This window comes from Zonotrichia leucophrys, chromosome 8, assembly GCF_028769735.1.
Source record: "Zonotrichia leucophrys gambelii isolate GWCS_2022_RI chromosome 8, RI_Zleu_2.0, whole genome shotgun sequence".
NCBI lineage: Eukaryota > Metazoa > Chordata > Aves > Passeriformes > Passerellidae > Zonotrichia > Zonotrichia leucophrys.
Genome location: NC_088178.1, coordinates 24,098,451 through 24,123,339, shown reverse-complemented (window position 1 = coordinate 24,123,339; position 24,889 = coordinate 24,098,451). Strand labels below are relative to the sequence as shown.

Genomic DNA, 24,889 nt, shown 5'->3' with positions numbered 1-24,889 from the left:
CAGACATCATTCAAACGCCTGTCCAAGAAAAATATTTTTTTCTGAATGGAAGAACTCATCCTAAATCTATCCATTGGCAGCACTGTCTGGACTCCTAGAACATGAGAACCTTTTTGTAACTGTTTTTAGTAAAATAAATCATGGCATTGGCCACCTCACCCCTCCTTCTTTTATATTCAACAAATAGATTTAAGTTTGATTATGATTCTCTCCTTTTTCAACCAGTTCTTTCTTAAAGGTTTTAAATTCTCTTAATTTTCTGTGTGGAAGACAATTCTGCCTCCTACTCTAATTCAGATAAGAGTTTTAATTTATAAAACTCCTGTGGGTGTTTTAGTCTAGGCCACACATGATTAATATTTCTGCAATTTAACTCAATACAAAGGAATTAAAGATTTGTTCATTACACTTGTTGGGGACCACTGAGAAGCAGTAACTGTGTTCCCAGGCCTGTGGGCCAAATGTCCCCAGGAAATGGATCCAGTGCACCTTACTTGTGTCACCTGGGAGGAAAAGTATTGGAGAGAGTGGAACTCTGTGATCCTGAAAAGGTGTGGAAAAGCAGATCAGGCTCTCATTGTTATGAATTAAGATCAACACCAAAAGAAACAAATAAACCAGTAGATATCCATAATTATATGCCCCCCCAACCAAATTGATACATTTTATTTTAATGCTGTTTACGTAGATAAACAAGAAAAGTGTAAAGCTAGAATTTTTCTTGTGCTCTCAGTCACAATTAGATTTTATCACATGGTCTGCTTACAATAAAAGCTCAATCAGAGTTTCTCAGCCTGTGTGAGCTCTACATCCTGATCTACCCTTTGCAGAGATGGAACCTGGCCTTTTACCTTAGCTGCTGCTAACACTAAGTCATTGTTTCCATACAGTATTTTTCACAAAAAACTACTGATATACTTCTATTTGGATGTCACTACTGATAAAAACTTAAAACATTATGGAAACAATTTCAACTTATTTAATTGAGGAGGGAAGATAGAAAAGAGACTTCAAGTCTCAAGCATCCAGCTTCTCGAGCCATGTACTTTTGAAATGCTTTGCCTATTTGATATTCTTGAATATTTTTCAAAGGAAATCTGGATTTTGAGTTAAAGTGGAGTCACAAGCATTGCTTTGGTTTTAACTGAAACATCAGATTTTTAAAAGAATGCTATATTGGTGAAGATTACTGAGAGATTTTCTGCAGAACATTGATTTAACTGTGGTAGGAGAAATAATATTTTGTGTTGCAGAGCTTGATATGTGCAATTTTAATAATTTAAACTATAATTTACAGGTGTTGTATATGTGGTTTTTATGGCATTTTATTTTTTGAAATCATGCTTTGTAGTTTCAAGTCTCTTGAGCTGACATTTGCTCTGGGCATGAGTCTAGGAGAATGTGCAATGCAAAAACTGTCATGGCTTTTCAGATATCATCCCTTTTTCATTAGATTTTTTTTTTCCTATTTAGAAATCAAATACTATTTGGAAGTTCTTTAGGACTTATTGCCAAACTATTTTTTATAAACTCTTTTCACAGGCAAAGACCATAAAGCAAGTGGGAATTTACATCTGATATTCCTAGATGCACTCCTTTCAGAAGATATCTAATCTTTCACTAGAGAGAAGTTTTTACAGATCTCAGTCCCTGTAGTTCCTGTTCCATTTAGAACATATAAATAAAATTTCTTTGCATTATCATCTCAATGTGTTTTATGATCTGTAAGGATGAATTTCATAGGGGTTATTCCATATTCAACATTTTACCTTATTTTGGGAAATGTGGAGTTGCATGAAATATAGATTAATACTGTTTGGCTATCTTGGACTTGATCCCAGGTTCAACTGGTGAAAATGATGTATATTCCAATCTGTTCCTTGGTTGTTTTTGTTTAAAGAATTTGTATAGATTGAAATGCAGCTGCAAGTGTATTAGTGATTTTCTATTGCTTACTTGTCAAGATTTTTATTGTGTGGATGAAAAATAGCATTTCAAAACCTGGCAGCATATTGACAAAAACAGAAGAGCACTTTGTGTAATTCTCTTTTGAAAAACTACCTCTTTTAGAGACAGAGATTGCCTCAGCTACTTCCATTCATATGTATCTTGATCAATAGATTTATTGATAGCTTTTAGCCAAGATTTAATTCTTTTTTTCTCCCCAGTTCACCATGGTGCTCACTTTTCTGAATTAAGAAACTAGAATTAGGCTCCTATAAGCAAGACATACAATATGCAAGTGCTCTAGGTGTAAAAGGAGGCATTTGACCTTTTGTTGCTAATCTGTGACAGGTGCAGGCTATTTTCTTCCAAATGGTGTTAATTTTCATGTGCAAATCCACCCCCTGAAACCTGCATTCTATATATCCACCACAGGGGAATTGGTGGTCATCATGAGTACTGTAATGGACAGCTGAGAGGGATAATCACTGATATTTCAGCACATTTATGCTCGCGACTCAGTCGGCTTTAGAGCACTTCTGTTTTCACTGCTTATTAGGGAGGCTGAAGTTAGTTATTCATGGCCGGACAGAAAAAAAAAAAAATAAAAAAAAGTGTCTGAGAAAGTTCATGTGCCGGGAACAGCACATTGTTACAAATTAGTTTCCTTTACCATTTCTGGCAAACTCATTACAAAGTAATCGCGCCCTGCGCTGAAGTGCACTTCCTCTGGGACCAATAACTGTAAATAAGCAGGGCTGCAAGCTGGCTGATAAGTTGTTGTTCTGAAGATAACGGTCCTTTTTAGCAGAGTGTTTGACCTTTTTCTTTATATTGCCTCAGGCTTGTCTAAGACCCTCAAGGTCTATTTTTCATCTTAAAAATTCTCTGTAGGCAAGCACAATGTGCGGTTTAAGAAGATTTTAGGATTGCTTAACATATCTATATTTTCTTTTCTAGCGTTTTTATGATAATTGTTAGAATGTTTAGTAACTTTAGCTAGCATTTTCTTCGGCAGGTTTTCTTTCTTTGTGTAAAGTACACTTTTTATTGATGTAGGAAGCAATAACATTAATATTTTATGAGGACTAAGTGTGTGTTGCATGATTAATAAAATAGTATCATTGGGCTTTTTTCTGACTTTTAAAGAAACTTGAAACATGCTATTGACCTCTTTGACTATTCACATTTTGAGAGCATTGCACTAAACATTACTCTATGAAGTAATTTAAGCAAATATAATTAAGAATTTCAGCTCGAATGATTAAAGGCAAGTATGTCTCCTCTTTTCTCAGTATGCTAAGAGTATTGAACAGAACTGTGACTGAAAATTGAGCGTGCCTTAAAAACAAACCCCAAGGCTAAGTGAAAGTCAATTTATAGACATTTGGGAATTTGATTTGTTCACATCTTTCCATCAGTTTAAAAAGATCCATGCTAATATTTCTGTAAAGTAAAATAATAATAGAAAAAAAAACCCCAAAACTAATTTCAGAGTGCATAGGAGAGAAAATTCAAAATGTTTAGCAAAGTGCTGGCTACCCTAATAAATTCCTTGTTTTACCTTTAAGATGTAGTCAGACAGTCATTTACATACAGATGTGAGCCCAAATTATTAAAAAAAAGTTAAACAAGAATTGTCTTAGAATGCCAACCTGTTCAAATTTTATTGCTTACAGTGTTGTTGGGGTTTTTTTTCTGTGGCAGGTCTCATTAATCAGTTCATTAATCATACATGTACCTTAAATAACATTAATATCTTGTGTTTTATAATCTTAACCCCCAAATATAGTGCTAATCACTAGATATGGCATGATGAGGCTTTGAAGAGTGCTCTATACTCTCATATATACAAGTTCTGTATTTATGGAATGGAGTAGTGATGAGTTCACATGGGCATGAACTCAAAGTGAAGTTAAGCAAAGCTGATGTTTCAGTGGTGTGAGACTTTTTCTCTGATTTTAGAAGAAGATACTTAACCAATGAGGTTGTGAACAGACTGTCTTACTGATACCACAAGTGACCAGAATAGCAATGCACACAGAATAAGAGCTGTGCACATGAGGGGTCATATAGTAGTTGTATCATAACTGAAAACTGTTGAAAGGCTCATTTCACAAAATTGGTGCTATCTGGCTTTCTCTTACATTTGTCACATTTTCAGCACAGAAACTGTTGGCTGCAGGTGCAGTGTATGCATTGTGGAATTGCACAGAAATTCCTGGGACACAGGAGGAACTCGCTGTCTACCCACTTAAATTGTTTTCTCTCTTGCTGTGTATTTAGTACAAAGGCAAGAAATAAAAAAGGAATTAAAATGTATTTTAAAAAAATTAGTTTAGAGGTGTTTTGCATGTACAAAAAAAATTGTTTATTTTCAGTGTTAAAATGTTAAAATGGCTTAATTTCTAAATGGAATGCTGTAATCAATGTTTAAATTCCTGTTCCATAGTTCCTAATGCATGTCACTGTGGGACCTGTGGTATTGGAATATAATTCTCATCCATTAGAAAAAATGCATTTCCCATGATTACAGCACTCTGAAGGCAGGATGAAAAACTGCACAGTTTTTTAATGAGATTAATATTGGGAAGTTTAAATCCTTGCTTGGACACCAAGAAATGTTTTTCGGTGGCATTATCAGTTTTCTACAAAGCATCTCTTCAAGTGAGGAGGTGTTTTGTTCCTACAGTTCTTGGCTTCTTTGTACCAAAACTGCTGTCTTGTTTAATGACATTGCTATGTGGGCTGAAATTAGGCTGACAGATTGTGAGCAAAGGCTGTGGTATTACAAACAATAGTCTATTGAGCACGAGGAACTTGTTGAATTAGTTACCGGAGGCATTAGTGCTCAGTCCAGCCTCTTTAGCATCTGGAAGACAGAGAAGAAATAGTGGGCTAATGAAATGTCCAAATGACACCAAACTGCAGAGGGCTGCAGGTGACAATGGCAGCTGATGTGTGCCTGGTAAGAGGCAAAAACTAATAATAAACCAATAAACTCACAGAAGGAAAAAAAACCCCAGTGCGTTAGGAGGGAAGGGAGTATTCAAATCAAGAGAGAAAACCATGTTGGGGTTCCTGAGGAGTCAAGCACACAGATGATTACATTTTAAGGGCTCTGCTGGGTTTGAGATGGGTTTTCCAGAGCAGTCTGGATGGCAGTGGCTTCAGCACACCAGCTCTTCACCATCCATGATTCCCCTGACATCAGTACAATTCTCCAGTGCTAGCTTAGGGATCCTGAGGACCCTGTAAGGCAGTTCTGGGTCATCTGTTCCCTATCCAGTTCAGGTTGGCTTGATGTTGTAAAAGAAACTGAAATGTGCAAAAGGTCAAAATCAAGGTCTCATTTTGCTCTGTTTTAATTATTCACTTAATAATCTTTTAGTTTCTTATGCCTTGCAGTACAAGTTTTTAATGGTCTTTGAACTTTAAGTAGGAATTTAATTGCTTCTGTGTCCTTCTTTGGGAGTAATTCCATCAAAATTTGCACCTCTGCTCTGTGCTGCAGATAACTTAATCCATGTCTGGAATTGCTGGGAGGCATGTATATTAGTTTATTAGTTGACAAGATGGACCAAGCCCACCATCTGTGTTCATGCAGCCTGCTGCCTTAACCCTAGAGACTCTGCCAGGATCACATGCACAGCTCAGGCTGAAGTGAATTCACACAGCTAACTTTGTCCAGAGAGATCTAAATCTGTGACCTGGGACACAACTGGAATCTAAACTTTCAGGATGAATACCTTGGACTACCTAAATCTTGAAATATCCAAGGAATATTATTATCCCAGCTATGTCATTTATGCATGACATTTAATGAAAAATAAAACAAGGAGCATTGGTGGGATGGCTTTGGCCAGCCAGTGCTCTCTCACCACCACTCCTCAGCAGGACGGGGTGAAAATGAGGTGAAAAAGCTCCTGGGTGGTGGTGTGGAGAGGGAGGGCACTCACCAATGGCCTACACAGGCAGAACACTCTGCTCTGAGGAGACTCATTTATTGCCAGTTAAAATAGCTTTGCATAGTAAAAATCAAAGAGAAACTAAACCATCGCCTTCTCCCTGCCCTTCCCTGTTTCCCAGGATCATCTTCCCCACACAAGGAGCTGTGCAAGAGGCAAGGGTTGATCCTTCCTTGCTCTCCTGCTCCACCCTGGGCCTTTTCTCTTCCCACGGCTGCAGTCCTGTCAGGAGCACCTGCTCCAGCCTGGGTTGTTTGTGAGCCATTGCTCTTCCAGGAGACACCAACCTGCTCCAGCCTGGATCCTCTGTGGGTCCTTATTCTTCCAACTTACTCCAGCCTGTGTCCTCTGTGGGTCACTGCTCCTCCAGGAGACACCAACCTGCTCTGGCCTGGGTTCTTTGTGGGCCACTGCTCCTCCAGGAGATGCCAGCCTGCTCCAGCCTGGGTTCTTTGTGGGCCACTGCTCCTCCAGGAGATGCCAGCCTGCTCCAGCCTCTCCGCACAGGACACAGGGCTCTTTGTCCTGGCTCCCAGAGCATCCCCTTCCCTCCTCCTCCTCAGTTCCCCTCAGGCTCCCTCGCCCCTCTGCCTGTGTAGGATTTTGTCCTTCACTGGACACATTTTCACCACCTGGGCTGAGGGGCTGGGCTGGCCATGGGTGAGGCTTTCTGGAGCCATTTGGGAATGTCAGGAATGAGCTGGAAGGGAAAGGGTCAGCCCCAAGAGCCAGGCCTGCAGCCCACGCCAGCACCTGGGCACGGGCACCCACCACGGCTGGTGACATTATTTGTGTTTGGCAGAGGCCTTCTGGCTTTGCAATAGAGCTGTTTTTCCAAATATTTCCAATGCCAAGTGTCTCCTTGAGGCAAGCCCTCAGGAACAGATTGAGAGCGTGGAGCAGGTCTCTGCAGAGGGAAGCAGTGGAGAGAATTTTCTTCTGAAAAGAAGGATGTGGGTAGGAAAGTAGAGGATAACATTAAAAATAGAGAAGATTAAGCATGTTCCATTAGTAAAGCCAAAAACAATTTAGGATAAGGTAGAAATCCTGGAACTGTATTGATAAACAGAATTAAAAATGTCTTTTTTCCTCTTCTTTTCCAGCCCAGAGCAGCAGATCAGCTGAATTTTGCTGCTCATGCTGGTATTGAGCAATGTGTTGCCAGAGAACAGTCCTATTGACTGCAGTGGGACTTGCTGAAGAGGGAATCATTTAGCTCAAACAACCTTATAAATACACATTAGAACCTAACAGTATATTTCCAACCCAAGAAGATATATCTAACCCCAGAAATAGATCTGAAACCATAAACCCAGGTTTTCAGTGCTACTTATAAAAAAGAAATATAATTTAGCCTGTGAGCTAAAACATGGCCCTGTCTTACAAGATGAGATGGGTTTTGGATTGGATCAGGAAAAGTAAAGTCTTATTTTTGTAGTGTATAAATGAAATGGACAGTCTAAACCCTGTCTCTAAAAATCTTGGCACACTTCAAAGGAAAAATGCCATTTTAGCAATTTAAAAGCACTTACTGGGTTTTTCCAGTGCTGAACTTCATTTCTATAGCCAGTGTGGTTGCCTGCTGAATAATGCCATAGGGGACAATGTAGCTCTGACTATAGTTAAAAATACTATTCCATGAAATTCACTGGGAACAAGCTGAAGCAAAATCTCATTTGTGTCTTTGGAAGGAGGTGATAGTGGCTGTAAGTGGTGAAGGAAAGGGATTGAGATGGTTTTTTGAATCACAGAAGAGATGAAGGCTGGACCATCTGTGGGGAGAGAGGGATGCTTAGAGCAGAGGGGCCAGGCAGAAATCTGGGGACTCTTTAATGTTACATGAACATGAGCAACAGTTGGAAAGAAAGAAATCCTATCAGGTGGGGACTAAGAGATGTGCTGAGACATCATTAGGAAAGTGAAAAAAGAATAAAGGAAACAATTAAAAGGATGTTAGAACACGTAATTGGAGTATTCAGATAAGAGGAGACAAAAGGTCAATTTGATTGAATAATAAAAATCTCTGTTGTTTTATTTTTAATGTATTCATATGCATGCAGCTTACTGCTAAATATTTTATCTTGACTGCAATGAAGCCTTTAAAAATAATTCTGAACTACCTTTAAAAAATAATTGTGAACTCTTGTAAGGCCTATTTTACTTGTATATTGCAACAAATGGAGGCAGAAGTTTTAAAAACTTTTTGCAGTGTTGTTCCTGGAGAGTTGATCAGCCATTCATTAAAACTCATTCTGTTTCATCTGTTCTTGGTAGGGAACCTTGGCAGGGTGGACCACGTCTCAGAGTTTGAGTATGACCTCTTCATCAGGCCAGACACCTGCAACCCTCGCTTCCGAGTCTGGTTCAACTTCACTGTGGAAAACGTGAAGGAATCACAGGTAAGTGATAATAAATTAGAAATTAAAAAATTGCTTACTCCAGAACATGTTTACTTTAATAAAGAAGATGGCACCCCGTGTTTGCAACTAAAAATTTCTTTAAAATGTATCTTTGTTCTTTGATTTTTTTATAAATAAAAGCAGGTATCAGCAGGAGTGGGTATGACCATGCTTTTCGGCTATCAAAGACAGGAGGTAATTGCAAAGGCGGTATAATTTTTGCCAACTAACAAAACTGGTATTAATAGTGGCTGCCAATATTTGTGCTTTTCCATTCTAACCAAATATGTGTGTTAATATAGGAAAAAGAAGTCCATCATAGCTGTTCAGATATTATCACTCAAGCCTTCATTTAATACCTGTAGAACAATGGGGTAGCTGTGCAAACAGGCATTTCCCCAGTGACTTGTAGCAGAGGAGTTGCTTGCCAACATGTCCCTTGTGAAAGAGGAGGTTTAAATGTGAAGCAAATTGATAGGCAACTGTTTCACTTACTTTTAAAGAATGTTTTTTGCAGTAAAGATGCCCCTTGAGAAAGAAGCATCCTTGCTCTATTTTATCACTAATAAAAGTTATATACTAACATTCACATTGAAAAATAATAATAAAAAAATTTCATTTCACTTTTCACATGCGCCTTGAATTTTGTTCTGGTGGCCTGCCTTAGTTTATCAGAATCAGTCTGTCATTTTTACTTAATGGAAATAAAGCATATTTAGTAAGAGAAAATGCAGAGGCTTGATAGTTGTATTCCTACGAGACTAATATCTTAATATCCAGCACTGTATCATTCCTGTTACAACTGGAAATCATGAAATTGTTTATCTATCGTCCTGGAGCCTGATACTTTATCAGACAGACCCTTTCCCCTGCTGTGCCTTACTCAACTATGATCAAATTATATAGTCATGAGATGAATGGGAATCTGTCTCAAGGAGGCAAAGAGATCGGGTAGAAAGATACAATATATATCTCGTGCTTACAGGATATTTGTTTTCATGGCTGTCTACATGAAAGAGAATGGTTCCACTATTAAGTTTGACTTGTGAGGTCTGTTTTTATAATGTGTGCTCCTATAATCTTTTTCTCATCTCTCCAATTTCCGTTAAAATGGGACCTGCCCGGACGTAATCTAGTCTGGAACCTTTTTTTAGGTCTTTGAACTACAGGCCATGGGCAGCATTAGTCATTGCAGCTCAGCTATATTAAATGAAAGTTAGAAGTTGCTACATCAAACATACTGTGTAATGTAATTTGTTTTCTGCATTTTGATTATTTCATGTTTTACTAGAAAACAGTAACAAGGAAGCCCAAACTATTCAGTATTGCTTCAAAACATTGCACTAATGCAAATACAGAGGACCTTTGATCACATTAAGTATAAAAGTAGATATTTTAATAGCTCTCTATAAATCATTACCTGGATAATATTGTATTTATTTTTGATATATCATATAAGTAATGTGTGAAGAAGGCACATCAATACATATATATATATTAGGTCTGGTTTCAGCCTTTTGGACAAGGACTCACAAAGAGTAGCTATTTTTGTTTTTTATATTATCTATTAGTGCAGAATTTTGTGTTATTATTCTACAGATAAATGAAAAGAAAGACCAGTTAGACATTCCAGGTAATCTTACCATCCATGCATTATTCTATAAGAAACAGGTTCTTTGCTTTCTTCTTGTTTTAATTTTCTTAAATCATGAAGCTTCCATTTCCTATGTCTCAAAACTGTTTTATAGACTCCTCTCACTTACAGTGTTCCTTGATTTTTAGCCTAAAGCTTTCCTTTATTTAATCCCACAATTCCCAGTTGCAATTCTGCTTAGTAATAACTCCTCTTGGTACAAATAAATCCTCATCATCCCTGACTAACATTTATATTTCTGTGAATTATAACATTCCTCATCATTTGTGTGTCAACCTAGCTATCATGTTTGGTTCTTTCAGCCCTATATCCAACAGGCCACTTTACCTTTTAAGTATTTTTCCGCTTTGGGGCCTTTGGACTTTCATCATAAGTGAGTCTTTCAGTCCTTTGATAATTAGCCCAGTTTCCCAAGGAAGCAAAGCTTGTATGATCACACTGTCTACTTGCTAGCCTAGGTGTTTGTGTGGCTGCTGATCCCTCTCCACTCTTTTCTCCTTCAATAGCTTCTTAACTCTTGGCCAGTTTCAGCATCACTGGACAGGAATTCCTGTAAGTTTTGGGAAAACAGGCTGCCAGATGGGCAAGAGACCCATTAGTGTTCCCACTGGCAGACAGGCTATAGTATGAGATCATTTCTTATTAAACATCAGAGAATCCACAGAGGAGATGAATAAGAGAAAGTACTCATTGGAATTTGCATTTTTAAGATACCAGAGAATCCAACCATGAAATCCAAATCCATAGCATTTAGTAATTTTTCTTCTTGCAGAACTTCTTGTTTTTATTATTATTCTTCCTCTTCCAGTTCCTTCAATATTTTCTTTATAGTGCGGAACTAAAATTTAATGGATAATTCTGAGTATGCTAATCCCAATTTACAGAGAAGGGGCTCGAGTCCCTTTGCTCTGTTACTGCCTCACTGTAGACAGCTGGAAATTGCAGCAGCCTTTTGTTGCTGTATCACTATGGAAACTCAGGCCTAATTTGTTTTTCCCTATCATACAGAAGTCTTTTTTAGAGTGATTGCTTCCTTGCTCCTGTTACGTGTGTCTGAGGTTACTGTTGTGCTTCATAGGTAATAGAGCTAAGCTCTGTGCCATGCCAGTGACAGCCCTAATATTTCCAGAATTATTTTTAGAATTTTATTATAAACTTCATTTATTTGATGTTCACTTCCTGATGTTGAAGTACAACCAACAGATTTTTTTTAATTTGGAAGTTGGTAAATTAATTTCTTCCTCCTTATGATCTGGGCTTCTACATCAGACATTTTTTGTTCTCAGTTTTATTTGTACTTTTTTAACAAGGAAAAAAGAATTTAAAAAAAAAAACTAATGACGTATATTTATGGGAGGAAATGAGCCATCATGTAAGATACCTGCAAGATGTAAAATTTGGTATTTTGGTCTCCTTACATAGTTTCTGACTTGGTACTCAGTTGGCCTTAAAAGATGGGAGCTATGATTCTTTTTTGTTTCTTGTTTGGTGAATTCAATTAATGCCAATATTGGAAAAGAAATAAAGAAACTGATATACTATATATAAAGAAAATAGACTTCTATGATTTACACATATACATGAAAGGGAGAGTGAAGAAAATAGGATTTGCTGTGGAACACATGGTCTCATGGGCAAAGCCTCCAATTTCTCTAATTATATACGTGTCACAGGCTGCTCTCCATTCCTGATAATGCTCTTTACTGGGCAGGGGCTGCTTCCTATTCACTTCAGCCATGGCCCTTCAAACACCATCAAATTTTGCTAAATTTCTTCTCTGCGCAGTCGGAAATTGGATGAACAAATTTCATCTCCCAATTGCCTTTCAAGTATTTTAAATACACAGTGCTTCAGGTGCAAGATTACCTCTGAGCTAGAATGGCTTTAATGCTATTACTAGCAACAGTGATTCATTTGAGCTTTTTGAGAAAAAAAAGAGATGTGTGTACGTGTGATAAATTATAAAAAATATTCTGGTATACTGATATTGGAGGATTTTACAGGTGAAAAGAATTATTATTGTTTTTGAGGGCCATAGCCAGAATTCTTCTCAAGACTCACTGTTCCAGATGCTATAACCACACTGGAAAAAGATGATCTTTGTCCTAGAAAATTTTCTTTTGAGCAATTTGAGAAGAGATAAGAGTAAAATACAAGAAAGCAATGAAAGGATTAAAAATATTTGAGGATTTTTGATTTAACACACAGCAGCCATATTATACCACTAACTAATGCACATCTAGGCCTCATGACAAATTCTGTGTGTGTGTGTACCCTGAGGAGCTCTGCTGTCGGATGAATCATGTTGAGAAATGGTATTTTCACTGAGATTAAAAAAAGAATTTCCAACAGAAGGGGTTTCCTAATAGTGCCAAATTTTGTTCTGTAAGTGTTGATAAACACATTTGGAGTTCTTCATCACAAAGGTACTGACAAAATATACCAAGAAGGATAGAGGAGAAGAATGGATATTTGGCAGCTAGGACTTGATCATTACTTACAGTTAATAAATCAATCCAGACTGAGGTTAAAATCAAAGAACCAAATGTTATTTACTTCAAAGGCATTTTCTCTGTTACTTCAGTTGCTGTTGGACTGAAACTTGAATTTTGACTCATGAATTTTTTGAGGTTTTTTATGTGTGAGTATGGACCAGGAAAAAGGATAGCCTGCTCTTCAGAATTTTAAACAGGATGCTGAGGTAAGACAGAGATTATCATAGCTGGACATTATTACGAATGCATGGAACTGTCATTGTAGAATTTTATATTTTTTTGTCCTACACTGTTTTGTAAAATATAAAAGGCTGTAAGATCTCTGTTGTCTTTAATTGATTAAATATTCAGGAAATGTTTGTTATTGACAGTGGATTTTATAATATGTTCAGGCCTTTTTTTACTGTCCTAAAACAACTCAATGATCCTTGGCAGACAACTGCTTCTTTATGATGCTACAGCTGTGATTGTTTAAAGATATGAGTGATACGTGTATAGGGAGAGACAATGTCTCTCTTTATACCAACTGACACATTTTGGAGGAGCAGGGAGGAAAAAAAGAAAAACAGGCATAATTTGAGGTACTCAACCTTTTTTTCTGACCTAAGAACTCATTCTGTGCAGTTAATTCCTGCAGAAGCTGCATCCAAAGTAAGATGGAGTGAATATGACATCAAAAGCAGGCTAAAGTTGGAAACAGGCTACCTTTTTACTTTCTTCTTCTTAAGCAGACATGCTTTGCTCTACTGTCATTTGGGGATTTAAGTTACTGGTATCAAGATGCTTTATAACATGTTATACTCTTTCCAGCTTCTCATTTGAGAAGACAGATATTTTCTTTACTGTGTATTAAAGGCTATATTGCATTTACCTAGCTTTGGAAAATGCATATGTAAAAGGGCAGGCTTTTATGAAAGACTGCAGATTTGGAATTTTCAAGTGAATACATATGAAGTGAATGAATAAAGCATTTTTTTGCAACAATTCCTAACCAACCTTAAATGCATAATTTCTTTAGTGTGTTTCATTGCTTATGCCTTATTAATAAATTAGGTATACATCACTCATTTATTAATAATTTGCATTATAATTTATTAATCCTCTTCTGGTCAGCTCCTGTAATCTCTCCAAATAGCTGTTAATAATAATTTGCAAGGAAAATCACTGGATTATTTGAATTTTCCCTGTTTAGCAAGCCTTCAGCTGCTCCCCATCTTTATGTACTCTTATGTGAATTTTTAGCACTCTGGAAAGAGATGTCCAACTCTTCCTGTATTTTGGTATTTTACTCACTGTTTACACAGGTAGGCAAAACCTGATGTTTTTCACACCCCAGTTTTGTTTTTTTGTCATATGAATTTATTTTGTTTCCTTAGTTCTCATACTTTTCTTGTAAACCATCTATATTTAAGAGGTTAAATGGATATCAGTAACCCAGCTGACACTACCAGCTCACATTCCCATTTTGACTTCAAGGTGTAACTGTGAGTAGCACCACTGCTATAACTTTTCATTTCCTGCTTACTGTAGTGTTAGTATTGATTTAGTTAGAGCAGTATCAAATTTTTATTTGTTTCATATGTGAGTGAATTTTTCCTTTTCTCTTAGCTATCAAATAGTGGATTTCAGTTATTGTGGCTGAACTTGGTTAAAATTTAAACGTTGGCGTGCATCTAAGGCTGCTGGGTTTGCCAGTCATTATCATTCATCATTATCATGTCATATCATATCATGATTTATTTTCCCTTGGAGAAAAGCAAATACTGCATAAAGGTTGAAGTTATAATCAGTTTTGTAAGATTAAAAAGGAGCCAAAGATGTCTTGAAACATTTTCATCAGGAAAAATCAGGTAAAAAAAGTTAATCTCAATTAGAGAATGATTTCAGTGAAAATTCTTTGGTGTTCACTAGCAAATATGACAACAGTTGAGCAAAATCAGTTCTGTGTTTGTATCCTTTGGGATTCCTTTTATAATTTAGAAGCAGCAAAAGTCTGGACTTTAAGTTGGTTTTTGTTTAATCCTATGGCATCCCTGCGTATGACAATGTTTCATTGCATGTCCTGCACTGGCCAAGTTCCTTAAAGCTGTGTTTGTGTGATTAAGTATATTTTATTTATAAACATGTGCATAAATCTACGCCTATCTCCCTAGAAAACACGAGAGGCTGAGGTGAGTGCATTTGGACAATAACTTTTTAGTAACAGCTTTACTACAGGGTAAGCAGATTATTTATTTGAGTAGCACATGCCCTTCAACTTGAAAAAATAAAAGGATAAAGAAGGATGGAGGCAGAATCATGATGCAAATAAGACCTTGTGGTACCATAGCACCTGGTAATATGAGTCTGTTACTTTTTGTTAGGCAAGGGCTTGAATTATCAGAAATTTGTATTAAAAATTAAAATGGATTATTTCAAAGGAGCCTTTGTATTTTTAGAAGTAGTTTTACTGATCCCTGTGTTGGAAAGTGGTACAATTTTATCATAAGTCAGAAGTGCACAGGGTTAGATGATACCTATAGCAGTTGAGGTAATCATTTACTTACTGAGGAAGCCATATGAAATTATAGTTAAATAAGAAACAAAGTGATGACATTTAAAATAGATTGCATGTGTGTCTCAACATTTTAAAAAAGAAAAATCTATTGAACATACTGCAGTTTTGAAGAAAAAGAATGTTACCATTTTGGAAACCTGTGCCTATATTGGTCATGTATAAAATTAGATTTATAAATGATGATTCTTCCAAGTTGGAATCCTTTCAAGTACGTATAATTTTATTTTGGATCAATAATTCAGTTGTGCTTGGAATAGATTGAGGGTGCATGTGAAACTTTGGTAAGTGCAATATAGTGTGCATATCCATGAAATTATCCAAAGCTGTCATGACAGGTAACATAATTTAAAAGTAATGAATGCAGGTAGGTTGGTAAACAGGGGAACAGTCAGCATTACCAGAACAGCCTCTGTCCTGGTGAAATACTCACTCTGGGCAAGGCAGTGTTAAATTCACAAACTTTCTCTGTTCCAGGTGTCTGTAAGAACATTTCAGATTCCAGTGTTCAGTAATTATTGCACACATACTGTACTCTTCAGATTTAGCTCTGCCTTTTGCCTCCAGGAAACTGATGGCCAGGTGTGTTTGATTTCCTTATTGGTGGCATCTGTCACTCAAAATGTCAAAAACACATTATAGATGTCATCAACAAAATCAGCGCTGTGATGATCTTGATGTCAGTGATGTGACATGCTTACTTTTCTTTCAATTTAAAACCTTTTTGATTTCTGATTAAATACTCCCTTTTTTAGTTCCAGAGTGAATTGTCTTCCATGCAAATTTGGTTTCATTTTCCTTTTATTACTGAAGAGTCTTTCTATCAGAATGTAGAAGCATGCATTGAAGAAGTGAAGATGAAATGTTTTGAACTTTCCTGCTTTTAGATTTTTTTATCTTTTAAATTCAGAATAATTTTTAATTTTTTAAAAATTCAGAATAATCTATGCCTCCCATTGATTTCGGAGCGAGGAAAGTTCCTACAGTGTTAAATACCACAGAAGAATTCCATCCTGATCTCAATTAAATATTTTGTTCCTTTGCTATACTGCTCACAAGTATATGCTTAGTTTATAGAACTCTGGAGCTATCCCACATTAAGATATCCACTTTCAATTTAAAATTAAAATGCCATGATTTGTAGCTACGTTTCTTTTCGTTTGTTTCTTTGTTTGTTTTCACTGTTAATTGAAACTGGAAAACTGTATAGGTTACCTGAGATATTACATTATATGTAGTAAAATTATTAAGTTTCTTCTAGCAAAATATATTTTAATCTATCTATTGAAGAAGCTGTGAAATACTCTGTAAAACTACTGCACATTTTTTTTTTGCTTTGAGAAATTAAGGAAAATTAACACTGGATTTATAAAGTGACTCAACATAGAGCTGTTGTATTTTATATACAGAATGCAGAATAATCAGCTGAGTGGTTCTGATGATTGAGCACAGTTCCCCCAGTTTAGGATCTGACCTGTGCACCCTGGATAGGCAACATCTGCTGTTACACCACCGCTCAGGATGGCTCTGGTAATTTTTTTTGTGATTTGAGAAGCTCCATGGAAGCTTCTAATTTTCATAGTAGCACTACCATGATGAACTGAGGCTCATTACTGTAAACTGATGGCAGCTGTTAATACTATTACAGGCAGAGACTTTTTATTTAAGGGAAACATTAGCCAGTAACTGGTAGATTTCTGACACAGTATTACATAAGGCTTCCTGTTAGGAAGGAGAGCAAAGAGAAATGGATTTGAACCCATTAGTATCAGAATTACGTGTCAAAAAGCTAGAGCAGAGTTCAATTTATTTCTGCAATAAAGTGTAAGCTAGAGATTGACTTGACAATTATTTTACCTTACATTGCTCTGGTTGTTCTGAGATGACTATTCCAACATCAAATCATCTTGTTTGGACATCTTTTACAGAATAACATGATAGTCTAAATATGCATTATGTTATGTAGGAACTAAAACTCGGCAGGTTTTTTCAAGTAGAAATGAGTTTTTTATTACTCCTTTTACTAGAGGATGTATATACAGCAGAATACATTCAGCATAGATTTAAAACAACTGCATGTATTTTCTGCTAAATCTAGTGCGTGTTGTTGAATGGCGTTTACATTGTAATAGAAAGGATAATCTTTCTGAAGCTTTTAGTGGCTTGGCGTAAGGAATACAAATAATCTGCCCAAAATATTTGTTTTCTCTAAGCCAGTCACTGAGCAGGGTTGTGGCTCCTGTTTACCAGTCTCTTTTTTCCCCTAATAATTTTCCAAAGTAAGAGACAACAAATTGGACAATCACTTCCTAATTATAATTTTCAACTTTGAGAAGAGCAGTGCTACCAAAATTTTTGCCCACTTAATAAAAGTACTAAACACCAAAATGCATGAATTCAGAGCCTTAACCTTGAACATTGTAACAAGCTTTTATTGGAATGGCAATTTTACCTGTCTTGAACTGATGGTGCTCTACAGAACACTTATTTAATTTTCTAATTGTGCAGCGTAATTTTTGAAGGGCGTTGTGGTCATTGTCCCTCTGAAAATTCTCATGAAGCTTCGCAGAAATGTTTATTAAAACCTTCATAAAAGTAATATTACACCAATGTGCAGATTCTCCCAGCAGGTTTTCCTTTCCCTTTGCATGGTTTCATGCAGGACCATGTTGTACTCAGGGGTGATGCAGGGAAGCAGAATTGCAGCTTTGCACCTTGTTGTGTGTTCATGTTCTGATCTTCTGTGAACTCTGTGGGCAAAACTAATCCCAAAATCAGAGCCCTACAGAGTCTTGTGGGGTCCATGGCAGGGCATTCCCTGGCCCTGCAAATTTGACAGTGATGCTGAGTACCTCCAGTGTTAGGTTTAGAATCACCTCAATAGCCAGATTAAACAGAATATCCTTCCTGGCAGGCATGTGGAATGGCAATTCCATGGCTTTGGAATATCCAAGATGAAACTACAATAGCTGTTCCTTGTGGGTTGTCTCTTCCCTATGGCTGCAGAAGGATTTATTTGAACCAGAGGTTAATAAAGCTACCTACATAGGTCAAAATAACCTAGTGTTATTTTACATGGAGTTATATATATTAATTTTATTGATTTCAAGCATGTTCATTATAAAAATCAGCCTTTAAAAAGAGATGGCATGTATGCAGGGAGATAATTTTTTTTTTTTTTGCCAGGAATTTCTCATGCATAGATACAAATGAATTTTCTAAATGTAAATGTTTGGCTAGATTATTCTTCAGAGACACATATTGATTTCTGTTGTCACCCTTCAGTGAGATTGAGTGTAGGTTACTGGGAAATCCTTTCCAAGCACATACTGAAAAAAATGTAAAATATGATTTCCTTGACAGTTAGTGAAAAGAGACAGAGTAGACGTTAACAAATTAACTGTGTTTATTCCATCCTCACCATTTTCAGTCTTTCAGCTTCTAAAAAATCAGCTCGTTTGGTGCTGGGAGAACACGGCTCCATATTGCACTGGGTGAGCTCGAAAGCACGTTTTGAAATTCATAGCTTAGCCAAAGGGAAGCTTTGCATTTCCTCATTTTCCTTTGCAGATCTAAATGTGGAGTTGTGGCTCTCTTGCCAGAGTGGGAAGCACTGCATAATTTTGCAGTTTAGGCTATTCTATAATGCAAGTAGTATGAGCCTCATGGAAAACTGTGTGTGATGGCCAAGCTTCATCCTAAAATGTGCTTCATTCAGCTTTCTAATAAACCTGAAATTCATACATTTCTGTGTCTTATAGTCAGTTTGATAATTATGGATTATAATAATTTTACACTTCAGTGCTTAAACCTAAATATTGTTCTATAAATACATTTTCCTTTTTCTTTTGTTTTTGTTTTCTTTGTTATTTAGAGAATACAAAATACCTTCACGAATACCAGAGTGCAACTCATGAAGAATTTGTTTTTATAACAATATAATTTTTTGTCTATCTAGTTATTTTAAAACTTAGATAATATTTATAAGTCTTACAAGTACTGTTAGATATAAATGTTGAATAGCTTGTTATGTTTCAGTCATGATAAACATCAAGTTCACCTAAAAATTAATAAAAAATTATTATTTCGACAGCTACAAAATCTGAACAATTTTTTCTTTCTTGGCATTGTGGTATTGTTAACCTCCATTAATTTTCTTTGTAAATGGTTTAAAAACTATTAGTGTCATGTCAGGTATAAAGTATGGTTTATAAGAACAAGAAGTGTTTGATTTTAAAAATACATGTTAATATATAGGAGATGAGACTACAATGTTGCAGTAAATTACTGTATTTTATTATTTACATTTAAATAATAATTTCTATGCACTCCTTTGCTTGTTGTGGAGATAATAAATGTACAGAGTTGGATGGAAAACTCGGCTTCTGTTGTTTCAAGGGAACAGTGATGCTTGGGTTTGTATGTGATCAGTAGTGAACCTACAAATTTTAAAATTATAAAATGATGTAGTTGTATTCTCTCAAAACATTTGGGAGCATTTTGAATTCAGAGGTTTTTTTATGATCTCTCTCTGATGTACTTCAAGGATGAAAAGCAGAAAGAATTTTGGAAAAAAAATTAATCTTTGTGGTAAAACTGGCTTTATAAAAAGCCAAACAAGCAGAGGCATTTTAACATAATTTTCTCCTGACTTAAACAATCTTAATTTTATCACTTTGCCAAACTGTGTTCCTTTGCATGAAGTATGTGCAGGAGATACTTCTGAATTTGCATTTTCATTAGATTTAGCATTCAGCACCTAATGCCATAAATTTGTTTTTGAAACTCTTTAATTCCCCTGAGTGTTCCAACATATTGAATGCTATTTGCTTTGTATTATGTTGGCAGCAAATCTGCAGTGAAAATGCTGTCAATATATATTCATAGCTAACATTGTTAACTAAAAGCAATATTGTTTTTCTATTGTAAGCTGTCACAAATGTTTGGCACCCTGTTGTGTAAGCCAAAAAAATGTCAAAGAAAGAAAAGAATATTTATGAAGAAAAGTGCAGTGATAGTGTCAAGTTTTCTGTATTAAAATACCTTCCTTGTTTGTACAGACCTTTACAATTTATGAAATTGTGTTTTGTAGTAATGTAAAGTTAGAATATTGTGAGAAGATGCAGGCTGTTACAGATATTAACTGAGAGGAGCACAGTAAATGATACAGCCATTTTACTTTGTGTGTAATGCAATGCTTATCAGGCTGTAAAATGTATTCTGCTACACCCAAAGATTATTTTATTAATAGATGTGCTATATATATGTGAAAAATTAATGAAAAATATTTTGAATTTTTTCCTGGTTTTGAAGATAAAGTGTATAATTAACAAGAACAAATGCAAAGTTTTCAACATTCTCCTAGGGAGTATCCTTATCTTTATGCAAGAAACACTGATTTTGTTTATTTAAATAGTGTATTCCTTTTCCCAATCATTCATTCTTTTCTAATGAAACTTATATTTTTTGTATCTACATACTATTATAAGAATGTCTTAGAACAGAATATTTTAGAGAACTTCTGTGGGGAGAAATGAAAAAAAGAAAAATTCTGTCTGCCATGCAAATAACCGTGTTAGTGCTAATACATAATAAATACCCATAAGCTAAAATAAGACAAGTGGCATCTTTTGTGCTACTCTTGCAAGTTTTTTAACCCAGAGAACTTGAAACCTAAGCCATGTAAATGGAAACTTGGGGATAAGGCATTTGAGGCACAGCCTGGCCACAGGCTGGGTTACTCTGGAATCAGCAGAGTTCAGCTGGTGGCAATGGAGAGCTCTGACAAAAATCAGTGTTTAGCCCCACACGTGGCTCTCAATGAAGCACCAGATTTCCATTACTCTCATCTCACCAAGGTAACATTTTGCTATGTTCATCTAGGTGAAAATATTAATCTGTGTATAGTGAAGTACTGGCAGCCCCAGAAATGTTGTCATTCAGGACGCTTTGTGTCATTCTCTAGAAAACCTGCTTTCTTTGGGAAACGTTTTTTGGTAAAACTTTAATAGATTTGGACATTGGTCAATGTATTTTAAAAAAACCCAACCTTAAATATTCTGATCTACCATTCAAGAGCAATCGTTGGTGAATTTGTTTGAACACTTTTTCATACAGCAATGTGTTGGTGGCACATATTGTGTCATCTTCTGTGGTACTGGCCCATGGTGTGAATACATCCTGCCTGATCATGCTCCATGATGCCAATAATGAGTCCTTTCTTTCCTTGCAGCTGATTGCACCCCTCTACTTCAAAATAACCTCTGCTTTCTGTGCTGATATTTGCTCTGTTAGGGGAATACAGGTGCCACAAGTGATTTCACAAGGCCCCTGTTATGGACTCGCTATTTTCAAACATTTTCTAAGAAGTGCAAAATAACCAAGATTTCCATTGACTTTAGTGACATTTCAGTACTATTAGCACCTTGGAAAATTGGCCTTTATATTCCTTGGCACCAATCTCTATAAATTCTCTCATGTGCTTTCAAGTAAAATTGCATAAGCCTTCAGAGCTAAGTCTCCCACTACTGTCCAATTAATTTTTTCCTGCTTTTGCTTCCTATATTCTTTCCTAATTTTCCTAAAGAAAAGAAATCCAAACTAAAAACATGAAATACATTTGATGTATGGAATTGTTCTCTGGGTCTTTGCCTGGCATTATATAACAAGGCCAGAGATGTTTATTAATGTTCTAGGTGAATGTCCAGCACATTCAAGTTTAAGAGAGAGCATGTCTTGCCCCTCTATTCATTGTATTCTAGATTATTCCAAGAACTTGCACATGATTGAGTCTAATGTGTATCTGGAGAGGCAGTACACTTGGACAATTACATTCACAGGTGAATAATATTTTTTAAACACAATAAAAAACTTTAACAGTTTCTTAAATGGCTCACTAGATAGGGATTGCTGTTACAGAACAGGAGACAGTGCTGCATCCTGCAGACAATTGACAAAATGGACTAGCAGTTTTCATCCTTAATTTAATTCTTTTTCCTCAGTGGCAGAGAGATGCACAGTCTTTCTTACATTGTTTATCTTATTTTGGCATAACAGATTTAATCATGACTATATCCATTTTCCACAAAGTGTCTTGTGTCTTGAATCATAGAATGTTTAAATCTTTTACAGGTGTGGGATAACTGTGCAGCTCATCCTACTGGAAAGCTTTGGATTTCTGTGCATTGTGGAAGAATGTGCCTTTCCCCAGTTTTCAGAAATGTTTATGAACCTTTAGAAAGTGCTGTGTCTTCTCTCTGGCAGTTAGATTTCTATCACTTCTTGCTATTGTTAGGCTTCCTTTTTATTACTTACTTTATTATATATTGTACAGGGGGACCTGCTTTGCCATTTTACTTTTTTTACTGTTGTTTTGTTAGGCACAAATTTGATGCTGCAGGAGGAATGAAGATGTGCAAACCTGGTTATTAATCATGCTCAAATCTTTTCCATATGTGTCTTGAAACAATTCCTTTCCTTCTATTACCCTGATATGAAACAAAATTGTATTTTTCTTTTTTATGCTTGAGAGTTTTGACTTGATAAAAATGAAAGCTGTTGCTTGCTGCCCTTTGGCAGAAGTGATGTCACAAAAAAGGAGCAGAACTTTTTCTCTTAGTCTGAATTAAGCTCATCCCTGCTGAGGAATTTAGATAGAGGACTCCACCAAGATGTTACCTGCTTTTTCTTCTAGCAGGAGTGACTCAGAATTCCCTTGAGGATAGCTGTTGCAACAACAGTGGAGCACAAAGAGAGAGAAATTAATAAAGTAAATAGGAAAGGCAGTAAATATAGACCAGACCATCCTCATTTACTGTTAGAAATAAGAGAGGAACAGTATTAAGGTACATAGATGAGACAAACCAGCACTTATCCACGGTGAAATCTATAAAATGTCTTCGATTGCTCAAGGGATCTTTAGATATGGCATTATTTTCTCTATCTTATGGATGACTTGACCACCTTCACTATGAATTTTTCATGATTTTCCTGACCCAGCAGCTCTTGCCTGTGGAGAGAGTAATACAGTATTGATTTGGGTGTTAGGTTTCTGCCTTTTTTGCCATAACAGGATTTTTGTAGCCTAGAAACCTCAATCCCTGATTACTCATTAGAGACTTGAACAACTTTTCTTAGATCTGGAATGTAAAAGAATAATCACTTGGTTACTTTTGTCATAGGTAGCCTTTGTAGTGGAATTTCAGCTCATCTTGGTAATGAGTGCTGTTATTAAGCTTTCCTGATTGAATGGGCTCTACCAGGCCTTCAGATTGCAAAAAATACTGTTGCCTGCTAACAATTAGTGTGTTTGCAGCAGAATTACACTGGTGAATGTGTTTATTTAGCAGCATACTGCAAGCCAGTGGAATAAGTAGGGGTCTGTCCTCCTGCATTATTCCTGGCATTGATGTCTTGGTGACTTATTTTCTGTGCCTCTTGGGCATATTAGGAAATTGAAAGGAGGCCATGATGTTGCTATTTCTCATTTAAACTGTTGTGAGTTTCTTTTTTTTTTTTAAATAAAAAATCCATATCTTACATCCTCAGCATTGCCATGGAAACAAGATTTTTAAAAGGGACTTAACTGAAATTTAGCAGCAGTTTTTATTTCTTTGTGATTCATACTTCATAAAAATGCAAATGTCACACTAATACATGTTTTACCTTAATATTTTATGCTACCATTTTGTCTTAATTGGTCTAATGTTTTTCCTAATTAAATTTTGAGCTTCTTTGAATGATTTTAAAACTGTTCTGTGGACCTATCAAGCTTTAAATTTTGACTATGTGACACACAATTTAAGACACTGTCATAGAGGAAAATCAATCATTTCAACCTGTAGTCACAGGCACAACTAAAGATTTAAAAGATTTAAAAAGCCTTTTGTCCTGACTGGAAATTTCTTGCCCTCTATAATCTTCATTTCTAGTGAAGTATCACAGCAAATAGCTTTTAATCATTTATATTCCTTTGTTTTTCACTTTATTCCCTCTAACTGTGTGAAGTTGTTTAGAGGATAAATTACTGCTGTGCTAAATAAAGCTTTTATTCATAGTTCCCTTTAGAGGAGTGTTTTGTTTATGTAAAGCTACAGTGTGCCCATTGGTTTGCGTACATACTTGCATCAACCTGTGTAAATAAACTACATTAATTTAACATTTTATTTGTATGTAAATGTGCAGCAGTCGATGATGTTAGTTCAAACATGAAAGGATGTCTGACATTCTCTTCTGAGTGCCCTTTTGCTTAGGCCTCACAGATCATACAACATTTTGCCTTTTAAAAGTGAAAGCTAATATGATTAGAATAGGGATCCTGGTGATCAAGACAGAAACCACAGAACTGTGGAATTGTTTGGGGTGGAAAAGACCTTTAAGATCATCAATTCCAGCCATTAACCCAGCACTGCCAAGCCCACCACTTGTGAAATGGATGTAATCCCATTCACCACCCTCCTCTGGGGCATCCAGTCAAAGCCAGTGTGTTCTCCACAATTCTCTCAGCTATGATGCCACTGTACCTTGTGATGTTAGAAAGAAGAGAAAATGGTGTGCACCATCTACACTACTGGCCTCACTTAGAAATTGTTATTACTCACAGCTCAAGCAGTATGGATCACAGGTCCCTGAGCTGTAAATTAATTGCATTGCCTCTTTTTATTGCATTTTTATGAATGTTTTCAACAGGTAAACCAAACAAAAGGAGATTCACGTGAGGTTATAATTTACTGTAGGAAAAAAAAGTGTAGTCATTGGGAAAATACAGAAACATTGTAAAGCTTCAGCCTTGACAAATTTGTTTTTTTAATTAAAAAGCTATAGTCAAATAATTTTATGCCTCTTACTCTAAGATTTGCTTTGTACAAGCTGAACAC

General features: G+C 36.1%; 1 protein-coding gene across 5 annotated transcripts in view; it reads left to right on the top strand.

The window, feature by feature from the left end:
* Positions 1-24,889, top strand: part of LOC135451325 (cytosolic carboxypeptidase 6-like) — an 876,962-nt gene that overhangs the window by 38,162 nt on the left and 813,911 nt on the right. For 3 of the 5 annotated variants that reach the window (XM_064720413.1, XM_064720412.1, XM_064720415.1), the window contains exons 3-4: positions 8,187-8,311; positions 8,453-8,506. In XM_064720413.1, coding sequence (XP_064576483.1) covers positions 8,187-8,311; positions 8,453-8,506 — 179 coding nt within the window. The remainder of the gene's footprint in view (positions 1-8,186; positions 8,312-8,452; positions 8,507-24,889) is intronic. The other 2 variants (XR_010441278.1, XM_064720414.1) reach the window with 1 other exon arrangement.